The 14,950-nt window shown below is 46.5% G+C and overlaps 1 protein-coding gene across 1 annotated transcript in view; it reads left to right on the top strand.

Moving 5' to 3' along the window:
• Nucleotides 1-14,950, top strand: part of LOC119375284 (uncharacterized) — a 91,086-nt gene that overhangs the window by 62,995 nt on the left and 13,141 nt on the right. Inside the window, exons 2-3 of the mRNA XM_049410771.1 lie at nt 8,517-8,655; nt 10,709-10,854. Of these exons, the coding sequence (XP_049266728.1) occupies nt 8,517-8,655; nt 10,709-10,854 (285 nt within the window). The remainder of the gene's footprint in view (nt 1-8,516; nt 8,656-10,708; nt 10,855-14,950) is intronic.

Here is a 14,950-nt window from a genome sequence, read left to right as displayed (position 1 = left end):
TCTATTGCCACAAGGACGGCTCGGTGGTGAGCGTAGTAACATGCTGCCGTCCCTATGGCCCCAACGCCCGGCGCAGCGTCAGACGGCCACTGCACGACGGAGGCGCACAGCTGGGCGCGCGCCGGTGCCAGTATGTCTGCCGCGGCTATGACGTCACTCTTCTGGAATGCTCAGATCGGCGAGGCGCGCGCGGCGGCTCCGGGGCGCCAGCTGTGCGCCGTGTGACGTCACTGCTCCTCGCGCACGCGCAGCACGGCTCTCAGACTGCCACGCAAGACTGCTCCGCCTCGGCCAGTGTAGCTAACGCTACAAAAAATTGCGCAGTGGCTCCTTCGGCTAGGAAACTAGCACGACCTATTGGACCTCAATAAAGTTCATCCATCCATCCATCCATCCATCCATCCATCCATCCATCCATCCATCCATCCATCCATCCATCCATCCATCCATCCATCCATCCATCCATCCATCCATCCATCCATCCATCCATCCATCCATCCATCCTTCGGTGTTGTGTTTCCTGACAGGGAGCATTCGGAGCTCAATAAGAAGCAACTGCTGTGTGTTTTAAGGCAAGCAACGACTAAACGTGGTTGCTCTTGCAAGCTTACCAGGAACGCGCAATATGAATAACACTCCCAGGTTTAAATGCAAAGATATAGCCTATAAAGTGGAAGGGAGCATGACCGCCGCCGTGGCTCAACTGTTAGAGCACCGGACGCCTTATTCGAAGGTTGCAGGTTCGGTCCCTGCAGGCGGCAAGCTGTCTTTTCACCTAATTTATATGGAAATTACCACAAATACCATCTGCTATACCTTCATTGGATTTATTGTCTGTTAGTTCTCATCAATGTTGGGAAAAACACAGAAACACGAGCCCTTAAAAAATACCCCTTCTTTCATTCATTCAATATTAAATGGGATCACACAAGATAAAAAAAAACGGGGAATTTTAGTGTGTCATACTGATGCAATCACCACTATGGGCTTATTGGTTCATGATCATGAAGGTTACGAAGAACACGCGCAAATTTCCACACTATTGAAGTCATCAGCACCACGATTTTGGCGAGAAATCGCATACGTGAAGGTTTGCATTTAAGTTTCTCCGCTAAACCCTAAGAAAAAAGAAACAGAGTCCTTTAACTCTTTTTTGTGAGTACTGACGCGCCACGCATATGACTCTCTTTAAGGAGACACGTAAACTCTCTCTGGGGTCCCACAACTCTCCGAAGAGAGTACATAATGATCTCTAAAGGGAGTTCACATGTCTCCTTAAGGAGAGTCATACACGTGGCACGTCAGGGCTGACAAAAAAGAGTCAAATGACCTTTTCTTTTTTCTTAGAGTGAAATAGACATACATTCTTAACAAGAAACATAAAAAAAAGACATAGAGTGAAATAGACATACATTCTTAACAAGAAACATAAAAAAAAGACATTTGTGACAAGAGAAATCTCAGTTAAAGATATCGCTTTGCAGCTCTTTGGTAACTAGGTACTTCCATTCATCGCTTTTACGATGATACATTTTTCTTTCTTTTCCTGGAGTGGTCTGCAAAGTTCTCGAACGAGATCGGAAATGTTCTTTTTGTGGACGCTTACGTAAACACGCCGCTTACGGTGACGCGCTTCACAGGCTTCACAGAGACACATCGAGCGATCTTACACTCGCACACATGAATTTCTTCTTGTAATACCTCTTTTGCCACTCGAAGAACCAAGAATCAGGCTCCGTTCGCTCGAGAACGCAGCTGTTAAAGTGAGGAGTTCTCTTATACCACGCGTCATTTTCCGACAGCGGCTGTTCGCAGCTTCTCTTAGTCGACAGCTGCTAAAGACGGGTCGCGGCCAGCTTTGACCCCTTGGGGTCAATCGTGCTGAGAGCGCGCGCGTGGCGTTATAACGCCCGTCTCTCGACTGTCTCGTCGATGAAGACGCATGCGGTGAGACCACACACGCATATATATATACGCCGTGACCATTCAACTGCATGCGTCGAGGAAAGACACGCCGTTGCCCTCTTGGAAAGCGCCTCGTATGTGCGTCTGCAGCGACCAGATCGGCGGGACCGATCTAGGACGATCACCAAAATAGGCCGCGTCGTCGTCGTCGCTTCGTCACCGCGCACCGTGAACCGACGTGCCGACTCGCCAGCGAAGACGTCTCACCGCTTCCTTCCCCGTACAAGGCGGCGGTGCCAACGATCGACGAGAACAGGAAACCGCAATGCGGGAGTGTACGTAACCGAGCGAATCGGAGGAAGAATCTAAATCGCATTTGTCTCCTGACGTCCTTGTTGCCAGCTTTTTTTTTTTTTTTTGATCACAGATGGCTGGCTCTGGCGTCGATGAGGATATGGGACGTGCTTTCGCCGTCTCTCGTTCTTTGATTGTGCGATTTATTATAGCGCGCGATCGCGACGGATTGTAGGATCACGCTTTTGCCGTGTGACTTTTTATTTCCCCGTGAAGCGAAGAGGTGTCGTGTACATTGTCACACTCGCTGGGAAAGTTCCTCGGTGTTGTCCGTTGCCCTACAAATGTTCTCATCGAGCTCGCACGAGGTTCGCGGCAAGCTGGACGCTTGAAGTCATTGACAAGAGGTTGGCGAAACGTTAGCACCCGCGAAATACCTTGTCGTCGGACACTTTGTTGCTCACTTCCGTCAAGCTTAGCTTTGCAGACGTGGTGTGCGATGCTTTTCGAATATCGACCCGCGTGGTGCCCAGGATGCCGAGGAAAAATAATCGTTTCGAGAATACTCGAAATATCGATTAAGTTTGCGCGATTGGAAAATAAAGATTAAATTTGGGACTGGCTGGGTGAAAAGCGCTAACCAATGTTTAAGACAGAGTTTTTCGTAAAGCCATTCGGCTACGTAGCTGATACTTCCAGCACGCAGGCACGGCTTGTGAAATGTTAACAGTATCCACTTCTGGAAGCGACCGCGCAAGCTTTGGCTGAGGTCCGCTCCGGGACCACATATATAAAGCATTGCTATGAGGCGAACGTCAAACTGAGCATAAAGCACATTGACTGATGCCTTACTTTTATTAACTGTACCGTTGACTGAATCGGCCTTCAGACGTTACGTATGGGTCTTCACGCGCAGTGGTCACGCCACTTTGTCGTCACGGGAATTGGGAATTCTGAAGCGACAACGTCGTGGTAGTAAGTGTTGCGGTACTTCCAAGCTGGAAAAGAAAGCAGGCGCCCGTAGTTGTGGGCGCCGGAAGGATATTGTCTAGTGGGGGGGGGGGGGGGGGGGAGGTGCAAAAGGCATGTCGCATCGCGGTAGGAGGGAAGGAAGCGCCTTTTTTGCACCCCCCGGTCGACGCCCATGCCCGTAGCGAAATAACGTGAATTTCTTTCGTAAAAGGTAGAGAAAAATACAGGCCATGGCGAGTTCTCGGGGTCCTGGAACTGCGCTTTACGGACAAGCTGAACAATAGACTGGGTAAACTCAAGATTTGGCCAAACAGTTATGCGGTATACTTAAAGCAGTGAGTGCAACGCGATTGTGCGAGGCAACATCGACGTGATCCGTGATGTACATATGCCGAAATGGGGCAGTTAAGCCTAGTTATACCTGATACTAGGCCTAACTTAGGGCAGTCAGGCCTAGGACTCAGTACGAAGTTTTCTAAAGCTTTAGCATGCGGGTCTAGAGCTGTGCTACCCTACCACCGATGAATGAGCATTGCTGAGCACAAAGTTTCAAGCACAACGTGAATGAGAGACGTTGCCGCCTAAAGGGATCGGGTCGCTGCAGATCAAGTGCAGCTGAATTCGAAGAAGTTACGAGGAAGATGTCAAACAGTCACGGCGTAAGAGAATGATTATTTCGTACGAACCAGTTACAGTACGAGACAGGTTAAACTTGGATTACGTGCATGAAGGTCTAGGTGGCAGCCGTAGAATGCGAAAAGCAGCTCCGCGGGCGTGCCTGGCCGCTGGCAGCCCGTCGACCCAGTTTCATGCAGCGTTCGCAGAAGCTAGGAATGGGCTTTTCCTTGGACAATTTGGATTGATGTGGCATGTTTGTTCTGTGGCCGAGCGTGTCATCGCAGGCTTGATTTCCGGATGCGGTGACTGAATTCCAGAATAAAAGCTGAATAGAGGAACGCTCGTTCAGTCAGCATCGGCGCATTGGGATAGCCAATGCTCCGATGCCTGATTGAATTCCTGTGTAACTTCCTTGTTTGAAGGACACAATATTAATGAGAACTAACAGAAAATAATGCCAAGGAAAGTATTGGAGATGGTATTTTTAGTAATTGGGATATGAATGTGAAGAAACTAAAGTGGACGAAAAGATAACTTGCTGCCGGCAGGGACCGAACCTGCCATCTTCTTTCCTTCATTCATAGCAAGGGTCTCGTTCTGGCAGACTTGATGCCTTTAGGTAGTATTTGGTCAGCTACCAGCTCGTAAAAAGCTGACGTGCTACGTGGCGCCAAAAAAGGCAGAAAAAGAGTGTTCCACACTCGCCGCCATGGCTGCGATCGGCGCTAACTAACACTTCTTGGTTGAAATGCACATATATACCTTATAAAGTGCACGGGGGGATGACCGCCGCCGTAGCTCAGTGGTAGAGCATCGGACGCGTTATTCAAAGGTCGCAGGTTCGGTCCCTGCCGGCGGCAAGTTATCTTTTCGTCCACTTTACTTTCTTCACATTCATATCCCAATTATTAAGGATAACATCTCCTATACTTTCCTTGGCATTATTGTTTGTTAGTTCTCATTAATATTGTGTCTAACAAAGAAAAACGAGCCCTTAAAAGCCATCTTCTTTCCTTCCTTGTTTGAAGCGATCTTTTTTTATTTCCGATTTCCAGTGCTTTTAAAGTCCCTAAACTCCGAGGATGTCTAAGCCAAGAAGTTCAGAGCTTTTGTGAAATCTTGCATACCATAAGTGTAGAGGGTTGTACGTATTTACGAACGAGCTTCGCTGTGTTGTAGTTGCTGTTACGGTGCACGGAACTTGTCGAAGCAAACGCCGGCGTGTTGCGTTGCTTCGAACACCGCACAAAAGGAAAGAAGCAGGAGACGTTTCTGACAGGTGACTGACATCGGCCGCCTTTCATCTGTCAGCGCTGCAGAGCTCAGTGGCACGCAGGCTGACCACTTATTAATCAGTTTCTTTCGCCACCTGTTCTATACTATCGATCTCTCTTTTTTTTTTCCTCTTTTCATTTCTCGCAAATGATGTATGATCCTTCATGGTCAAGGACAGATTGAAAGTGCGTTAGCTTGCTCGAAATGAGATTGGACCAGTGGCCACACCTCTTACATTTGAGGATAGATTGATGCAGTGACAGAAAAGTAGCATTTTTGAGGTGAAAGCCTCAATGGGCTATATTTTCGCTCCCGTGCGCGAGACTGTAACGGCTCGCAAAAGTCTCTTAAAATCTCGTAAGGCTCTCTCCGGAAACCACGAGACCTTCTCCGAGCGAGCGATGACGTGACATCATGTGACATTGCCATGACGTGACTAATCGCCAAAATTTGTGCGCACTCGTGAAGCAACATGATGACGCACGCCACCACATGACGTCGCATGATGACGACATCTATTGATATCTTAGATCGGTCCAGGCCGCGACGGCCGCATTTTTGATGTAGGCGAAAATGCTTTGCCCGTGTACTTAGATTTAGGTGCACGCTAAAGAACCCGACGTGGTCGCAATTTCTGGAGCCCTCCACTACGGCATCCCTAATCATATCATGGTTTTGGGATGTTTAACTCCAAGAATTATTATTATTGTTATTATTATTATTATTATTATTATTATTATTATTATTATTATTATTATTATTATTATTATTATTATTATTATTATTATTATCATCATCGTCATCGGTCAAAGTGGTCCAATCTGCGTGGCAGTGCACCTGAAGTGCAGATAGCTACAGTGGAGGGGGGAGGAACATTGGAATAGAATGAGAACGTCAGTGCAATTTAATGCGTGTCTCTCACATTGCAGCTTGTTAGGCCTTGCTGAAAGTCTGGTACCTGACTGTGTATAACTTAAGCACTACCAAGTGTGCAGCATGATTCGCCTTCAAATCCTACAGAGAAAACACGCTGCCAATTTTTTTTTGTGCATGATTTTCACACGTAGGTGCGATGAGAAGTAAACCGCAAATGTTATCCGTGTTAAGGAATGTCTCTCATGAAGGTCGATACGTCGCTTGATTTTGCAGCGGAAGCACTACGAAAAAAAATTCGTCAGATCCCACGCCTTGTGGGAATCGGATCCATGCGAAGCCGTCGGCGAGTATTTGTCTATGCTGCATCTTTTGGCTTTGAGCCAAGCGTTACGAGGCGGATCAACATGTTTTTGTAAGTGCAGTAGTTGAGTGCAGGTCGTGGGCTTACCAGGAACGTCGAGTACACTGAAGCTTAAAGGGTACAACTTATGGTCTGACGTAACGTCCGCACTCACGATAGAGCACAGACGTCAATGTTATGGAAACGAAGTGCACTTTACGGTACGATGATGTCAATATCGTATGTAACTTTCGTCGGCCTATTCCGCCGGGGTCCAGCAACGCTTGAATATAGCTTGCTGAATCATAGGAATACAAATGTATGTTTACTGTAGTACTCTAAAAGTGAAACCAGCACTCGAACCACAATTGACGTCAACGCGACATGACGCATGTATAATTGATGTGCGTATGTAATGTTTATTGCTTTGTTATAAAATTGGGTAGCCAGGACTGCAACCACAAATGGCGTTGCACCGGCAGTACGCCGGCATAGGGTGTTTTTCCAAAGTAGTTTCTAGACCTGGCGTGGCTCTGTGGTAGAATACCTGACTGCCACGCAGAATGCTTGGGTTCGATTCCTGCTGGGATCCTAATTATTATTCTTTCCATTCGTCGGGTCAACGCTGCCGATGTGGGTTTTCCTTAACGCTCTCGCATTTAAATTACCAATGTCTGTTGTCGCCGTTCCTGGGTAGATAAAAACTGCCAATCACCTGTGGCGCATACCCGCATACCGCGGTCTGTGGTATACGGGTTTGTGCCACACGTGTGTGGAGTAAAGGGTTGACGTCGTACGCGACAAGATTTTAACGTTATTCATGGCATGACCACACAGTCATATTCGTCATACCCTCTTACCCCCCCCCCCCCCCCCCCCCCCCCCAGTACCAATTTTGTTCCACACAAAGCTAAGGAGGCGATCACGAGAACACCCAGACTTAGGCGCCTAGATAGATAGATAGATGGATAGATAGATAGACAGACAGATAGAAGCTCTCAAAATGCCTTTGGTTCGCGAAGAAATGCTTCGAATTTAAAGATAACCGAATCGACAAACCACTGAAAATGATCACTGACACAGAAAGCGCGTCGCTCAATCGCCGTGCAGATACGTGCTGTAAGCGCCATACGTTTCCAGCGCTGCGCGTCGCATTGAAAACTGCCGCGTATTTCTGACGAACTGCGTAGTGTCGCGTATCCTGACGACCGCGACATCAAACTGATACGCTGCAGTTGAGTTTGGCCTCGCTACATCCGTATTGTTTGTGCTAATAGTACACATGCCTCAACCGAAATAAATACAATATCTCTAATTCAGTGAAGGGTCCCGATTGGAAACTTCATAGTTTAATGGCAAGTATTGCTCAGAACATGACAATAATGATAGAAATTATTGGAGTAGTACTCTGTTAACCGTGAGAATATTTGTTGCGCCGCCTCTGAGGTGCAATTTCTTGGTTCCCGCTTTTTCCGTGGAAAATATGTGAACGACGCGAAGAGGTAGGCGAGGGTAGCTGTTTTTCGGAAGTATTTTTAAAAGGAAAAATGCAAGCAAAGTAAGAACAGCTGCAATAGGAAGGCTCGATACGTATTTGTCAGACCTGACAATATGTGGAGATCATGTGTTTTTTGTGTAGCTACATGGAGAAAAAACGCAAGTTTGCCGCACTCTTTCGTGCACAAATTGTGACTATTCACAGAGAATGTTAGCATGTAATACTTAGAGGGTGCTATAGCCGTGATTTTGTTTTGTTTCTTTTGTCGCTTAGTGTCGTCACGGACTCTTCTACTCCTCTCTCATTCTTTTGCATCCCCTTTCCCCTTCTCAAATATAGGGTAGCAAACCGAGGACTTCCTCTGGTTAACCTCCCTGTCTTCCCTTGATCTTTTGCTCTCTCTTTCTCTCTCTCTATTGTTTACAGAACTGTGTGAGTATCTTCGGTGCCTTTATTTACTCCCTCGCAGAACATATAAAAGGTTTTACGTGTTTTACTGTCTCATGTGTTTTCCTATTTTTAATAGCTGTTTTGTCCCCTGTTCATTTAGCTTTGTTTATGATACGTAGCCTTTAGAAAACGCGCTCGTGCGAAATAAAGAAGGAAATAGTTTGTGTACTCTTAGGTAAAACAAACGAGCACAAACTTTGCTTTCACAGTTATCGCAAAGGCTGTGTAGCATTGGTGTTGCGACGATCACATGTTTTCCTGACACGCACTGTTCCTGTATCTTCGCAGGTCTTCGGCCCGCGGTGGGAATCTCGCTCAAGCTGGGCTGCAACATAGAAGTGCTGGACAAGTGCGGCGCTGACCTGGTCATTTTCGGCACAGGCCACACTGTTCCCAACACCACCAAAGAGCTGCTCAAGCAGTGCGAGTGAGTAGGCCGCGTTAGTACTGTGACGATAATTTCCATTCCATTAGTATCTTTGTGATACCCTTGTCACACGGCACATGTAAGCTCATTCGCAGCGAATGTGATTAGGTTGCCATTTTGGTTGCTACTACACAGGCCCAGCGAATTACATTTACAGCTAATGGCATTCGCCTATTGAATACGGTTCCCGAACTCGTGCAAGCGCCACATGTGTAATCTCGACGACAGGCGCTTGGCAAAAAAAAAAAAAGAAATCGATAACTTAAAGCAAAATGTAATCAATGTTAAGGTTCTTACTAATTGCTGTTGTTAACTTTTCGACAACTTTCTGAGGCACAACACGATAGTTGAAGCAACTTCTGCAACTATATCCTTGTTCCCCGACTGCAACTAGAGTTACTGTATATGCTACACCTAAAGGTAGCGTGTACAGTAACTCTAACTGCGACTTGACGCCAACGCCTCCTGTCGACCACGTTTACAAACGCTTGTCTGTTATTTCTTCTTTTTCAATTCCTCCGGGTTGCATTGGTAAAGTGGCGCGGCGGTAGCAAGGTGGGAATTTCGCACGCGATATCTATCCGCCAGCCATGGAAGCAAAATCTGCATTTTCTTCACCGGAGAATAGTAAGAAGCAAAAGGCGCGCTGCACTGACGACAAACATCGACATCAACGAAGAATGCCATTTTGTACACCCGTGCGGACCAAGAACGCAAAGTCGTAATGACACTCTCATTATAATCTACTGCGAATGACATTACGTTAGCCGTGTGACAGCGGTATGATACTGATGTTACAGCGACCCTACGGATAGTCGCATACTTATTTGGTCCGTTGTTTGCTTCAGTGCTTCTGTTTTTTTTTCGTTTATTAAGGCGAAAGCCTTAATCAAGTGTCTCGCTGCGCAGCCCCTTGAGCGAAACATGGCGGGCGAACCAAGTGCTACGAAAGCCTACGTGACGTACGCCATTAATAACTATGGAAAAATTTGCAGCGCAAAATAACACAAGGACGAGAAGGGAGGACACAACACGCGCGCTAACTTGCAACAGAAAGGTTTATTTCAACCGAAGCACGAATATATACAGTGGTGATGCTCAAACGCTACAGCCAGATGTCATGCGCAGAGAAGTACTTTTTTGTCATACTGATTTTAACAGGAGACGTGCAGAGAAGTGAAATTTCTTATCAAAGCCTTTTATAGAAGATATGCGCGCCAACCACAAAATTAATGCATGTTCAAAAAATACAATTCTTTTTCTGACAGGGACAGGGATGGCGTGCTTACACAATCGCTACCCAACTTTGCGATTTTGGCGGCTTCTGCTATTAGTCTCGTTAGTTCATCACGGTTAGTCAATAACACCTTGGTGCTCTCAAAAACGTCACGTTGTGACGTCACCTTGTGAGGTTTTAATGACGAGACATAAAGCAGAAGTTTGGGACGTCATGAGACGTTCTCATGACTTGTGATAAGGAAACAGCGCGACTTTTTCAGACGGGGCCAGAACCAATGGGAACGACACGGACAAGCGCGGCCTTTCAGCTAAACTTTTATTGCATAAGGAAGGTGTATATGTTGCGAAAAAAAAAGAATTATCACAGGGAAACATTAAAGCATTACATAACTTTAGCATCGTGCTGGCCTAGAAATGACATTTCAGACAGATGACAAATAGATGGCTCATTGATACTGGGTGCCTTCACCCGCTATCTGGGCGGCTTCAGGGATTTCGCGAGTGCGTTGGATCAAAGTGCGCAGTAAACTTGAGACTTGTGACGCTCTACTACTACTTGCGCGAAAACATTTGCTTAGACAAAGAACGAAGCAGACACGGACAGGCGAGGTGATAGGTGTCTTCCCCTGAAAGGCTCAGTTTATGTACTTCACTGTGCTGAATCACTGCCGCCAGTCCGTACACTAACACTGCTGTTGAATCACTCGGTAGAACGATACCTCCAGTTTTGTGATCCTACATAATACTGGGTGATCACTGAGTGAGTGAATGGTTCGTTTTCACACTGAGCGAGTGTGTGCTGTTTCTATCGCAGGATCGAGTTTTCCGCTGGAATCTGCGCGCGCCAGTTCGCCAACCGGTGCCTCCCGCCGCTTCCACGTGGAATGGTCGTGGTCATCCTGGAAGGCATCAGCCAGGAGGTCTCCTCCAAGTGCAATGTCTCCAATCCATTACACGATGGTCGGTGGGAAAAAAGAGTCAGAGCAAGAATAGCGTTACCGGTTGGGCATGTTTGTACGCCATGACTGAAGCTTAAAACGTACGACGAGACGAGCATAAGAGGAAGACACGAAACAAAAGAATACTCGCTTGTTTCACATGTTCATCTCGTGTTTCACGTGTTTCACGCGTTCAGCCAGTTTTGTTGTGCGCTTGAAGCTTCAATCACAGCGAAAAAAAAAACGGCGTTGTCTAACTCGCATGAGTATGTGGTTACATAGCGCGATGTCAGGTACAGATTTATTGTTGCAGGCAACACAATAATATTGTCCACGAGTGAATTCTAAAAGGGCTGTTGAAAATAGAATAGTGGGGCGTATTCTTGAGGGTAGGGACAGGGTCGAAAGGAGGAGGAGAACGAAGTGGGATTAGGAGCTAGCCCTTGCACAGTAAAGACGTGTTCCAGATCAACGACCACGGGTCCTCGTTATTTACATTTGGTGCCGTGAAACCCGGGAATGGTCATTCGTGGACTACAATGACTTCGGCCGAGCGTCTTCGGAAGGTGCGTGGAACTCTCAGGGTCAGCGTCTCTCGGATTATTACGCTCCTGACAGAACTGCTGCAGAATCCCGATGCCGAAGCGCGCCGTGTCATGAAGCACGTCAACGTTTTGAAGAGCAAGGAAGCTGAGCTCCGCCAGTTGGACAGGAATATCCCCGACGTTATTGAAGACGAGGAACTTGACAAGGAACTCGACGAGTCTGCAGAATACCATGAGAAGGTCTTGTATGCCATCGCTGATGGGCAGTATTTCCTGTCTGAACGCGAACAGTCTGTTCTCCTGCGTGACACGTGCTATCCTCCTGTTGCTTACGCCAGACGTGACAGCGGAAACTACAACCGAGCTGGTTTGTGTAAAATCGCCGACGACTGTGACAGCATTTCCGAAGGCAAGCAAAGAGACATGACAAGTTTCGAAGGCTCAGATTCCAACCACAAAAGCGGATTGTCTGCGAGTCCACAAAGGGATGAAAAAGAGAATAACATCGAATCGGCGGTGATGACCTGCAGAAATATGGAGCCACCGAGAGAGGAGGTCTTTTTTGGCAGTGATCAAGCGACGATGATGTGCGTGGAAGGTCCTCCTGAGCAAACGTTGCACGCTGTTAACTTGACAAGAGATGGACAGCCATTGGAGAACTGTGGTAGTATTCCGAATAGGGATAAAGAACCGAAAGAGGATCAAGCGATAGCCATTCTCGAAAGTACCGGCGGCAGTGGTGAAAACGGTGGAAGCTGTGGCATGAATAATGAGGTTGAAGTTGATGAACAGTTTGTGTCCAGTGAGCAACTGATGAAGCATGGAAAGGAAGAAGTTGCCGACAGCTTACCCACCTGCAACAATGACTCCTTCGATGGAGCTAGCAGTCGTGCCGTGTTTTTCTTGGAATCTTTGTCCTTGGATGCACAGCCTGGATGTCAGGATTTTGTTCCGTTCAGCTTCGTGGAACTGGACGAGGTTATGACTAGGCGAAGGAAGGAGCGCGTACACAATGATGAGAAAGCGCTGCTTCTGCCTCGGGAAGAGAAGTGGAGGGTCCCGAAAACGAAGCCGAAGAAATTATTATTATGTTTTATTGGCGCAAGGGCATCTAAGGCCAAAGAGCGCCAGTACAAGTGCCATAGTTTCAGTTCAGTTATTTAAAATCACTGGTTATTATAATTGCTGTACAAGGGCATATCTATAAAAACATATATAACTACGGTGTCCTAAAATGAATATCTATTCCATTACCAGGCCTTGATATCGTTGGCTGCAGGTTCTCACGGTAAATGAGTCAGCAAGGTCCAAGTACCTCACTGCCGAATTCTTGCCTGCGCAAGAACTGCGAGGGCTCGGACGTATTTCGACACGCACGGCAACAGGCTGTACCTCACATGTGAGGCCCAGCCTGGTGACTAGGATGGAATGATACCGTTTCTAAAAACTTGATTTTCTCTAGGTATTTAAGAAGTCGCTTATGGTTAAACATTGGGTCGAGTGATAAAAATAGCGCGGGATGAGGTGGAATATGATAGCGGTAAAGTTCCCTAAAATGGGTCAGTCGCTCTTGGTGAAGCGCGGGACATTCAATTAGGACATGCAGAATGGTTAGATTCTCTGCACAGTGTATGCAAGTCGGTGGATCACTGCCTGACAGGAGGTGTTTATGTGTGGCATAGGTGCGGCCTATCCTGAGCCGTGCTAGGGTGACTTCGGTGAATCTGTTCTGTTTTTGTGGGATAGGTTTTGTTATTTGCGGTTTTACTAGATGGAGCTTGTTGTCGACTTGTTTGTCCCATTCAGCTTGCCAGTGTCTACGTAGCGCTCTCCGTACAACAGGTTTTAGGTCCACACCAGGAACAGAATTTACATCTATAGTGTGCCGACTAGCTGCTTCTCGGGCATTCTTGTCCACTATTTCATTGCCTGCGATCCCAGAGTGACCTGGCACCCAGCATAGAACTATAGAAAGGTTAAGTTATAGGCTGCATTGATAGTATTAAGAAGCTTGTTGAAAACAGTGTTTTTGCTGTACTTGCCACAGGACAAGGCTGTAACTACGCTTAAGGAATCTGTGTACACTATAGACCTTTGTATCTTGTGTTGTATAATGTGCTCAATAATTAGCAGTATTCCAAACGCTTCAGCCGTAAAAATGCTGGTATGTGTATGTAGGGTCTTGGTGCTGGAGAAGTTTTGGCCATAGGCTGCACAGGATACAGATGTTGAAGACTTTGATCCATCAGAGAAGAAGGCGGTTGAACGATATTTGTGCTCAAGGGCCAAAAAATGTTGCTCTATTAGCGCATTTGGACAAGTTTTCTTTTTTAAGTCTTTAAAGGACCAGTCACAAGTGACCGGACGCTGCTTCCAAGTGGCAACGACTTCAGCATGGTCAATTTTCTGCAAATCCGCGAAATTAATTTCAAGTTTTTCTGTAACAGGTTTTATTGCGAAAGGAAACGGCGGGGCGATTGAGGGCCGGTTTACATATAGCTGTTTTGTAGACACATCATTTATAAGCGCTTTGCATGGGTGCTGCTTCAGGGACATGATTCGGATTGCATAGGTGACACCTAGATATGTGCGCTGATAGTCCAGAGGCCACTGATCCGACTCTGCATAAAGGCTTTGTACAGGGCTGGTACGGAAGGCACCAAGGGCCAGGCGGATGCCTAAGTGGTATACAGGGTCCGATAGCTTGAGTGCGGTCTTTGATGCTGACTGGTATACTATGCATCCATAATCTATGCGTGACACAACCAGGCTTCTAAACGGAGCTATGAGACAATATCTGTCTGTCCCCCACGATTGATGGGATAAAATCTTTAAAAGGTTCATAGTCTTAAGGCATTTTAGTTTCAGTTGTTTTATATGCTGAATGAAGGTGAGCTTAGCATCGAAGATTACACCGAGGAATTTTTGTTCTTTAGCAATGTTTAGGCTTTGTCCATTCATTATTATGCTAGGGTCAGGATGTATCCCTCTTCGCCTGGAGAACAATACAGCGGTAGTCTTACCGGTGTTAAACTTAAACCCATTTTCATCAGCCCATTTCGAAAGTCGGTTAACACCTAGCTGTATCTGGCGCTCGCATATGGTCAAGTTGCAGGATTTGAAACTGATTTGAATGTCGTCCACATAGACTGAATATGATATCGCAGACGGAATTACATGACGAAGAGAGTTCATTTTGACTATAAAAAGTGTGCAGCTCAGTACTCCTCCTTGCGGTACTCCATTTTCTTGAAGAAATGTGCGCGATAATACACATCCTATTCTTACACGAAACTTCCTTTCAGATAGGTAGTCTCTTAGGATGTTAATCAACCTACCACATATTCCGAAGGACGATAAGCCTTGCAGGATTCCGTATCGCCAGGCAGTGTCATATGCCTTCTCGAGATCAAAGAAAACAGAAAGGCAGTATTGGTTGTGTACAAAGGCATCACGTACAGACAGGTCCACTGTTAAAGGGAACACTTGTGTGCAGGGCGTGTTTGAATTTCGCTCTCTTGCAAAAACATGATGGCTTATATTTGCATAAGACTACTGGTGGTTGACAGTTCT

Source organism: Rhipicephalus sanguineus, chromosome 11 (genome assembly GCF_013339695.2).
Source record: "Rhipicephalus sanguineus isolate Rsan-2018 chromosome 11, BIME_Rsan_1.4, whole genome shotgun sequence".
Classification (NCBI taxonomy): Eukaryota; Metazoa; Arthropoda; class Arachnida; order Ixodida; family Ixodidae; genus Rhipicephalus; species Rhipicephalus sanguineus.
This window is presented reverse-complemented; position numbering and strand designations above follow the sequence as displayed.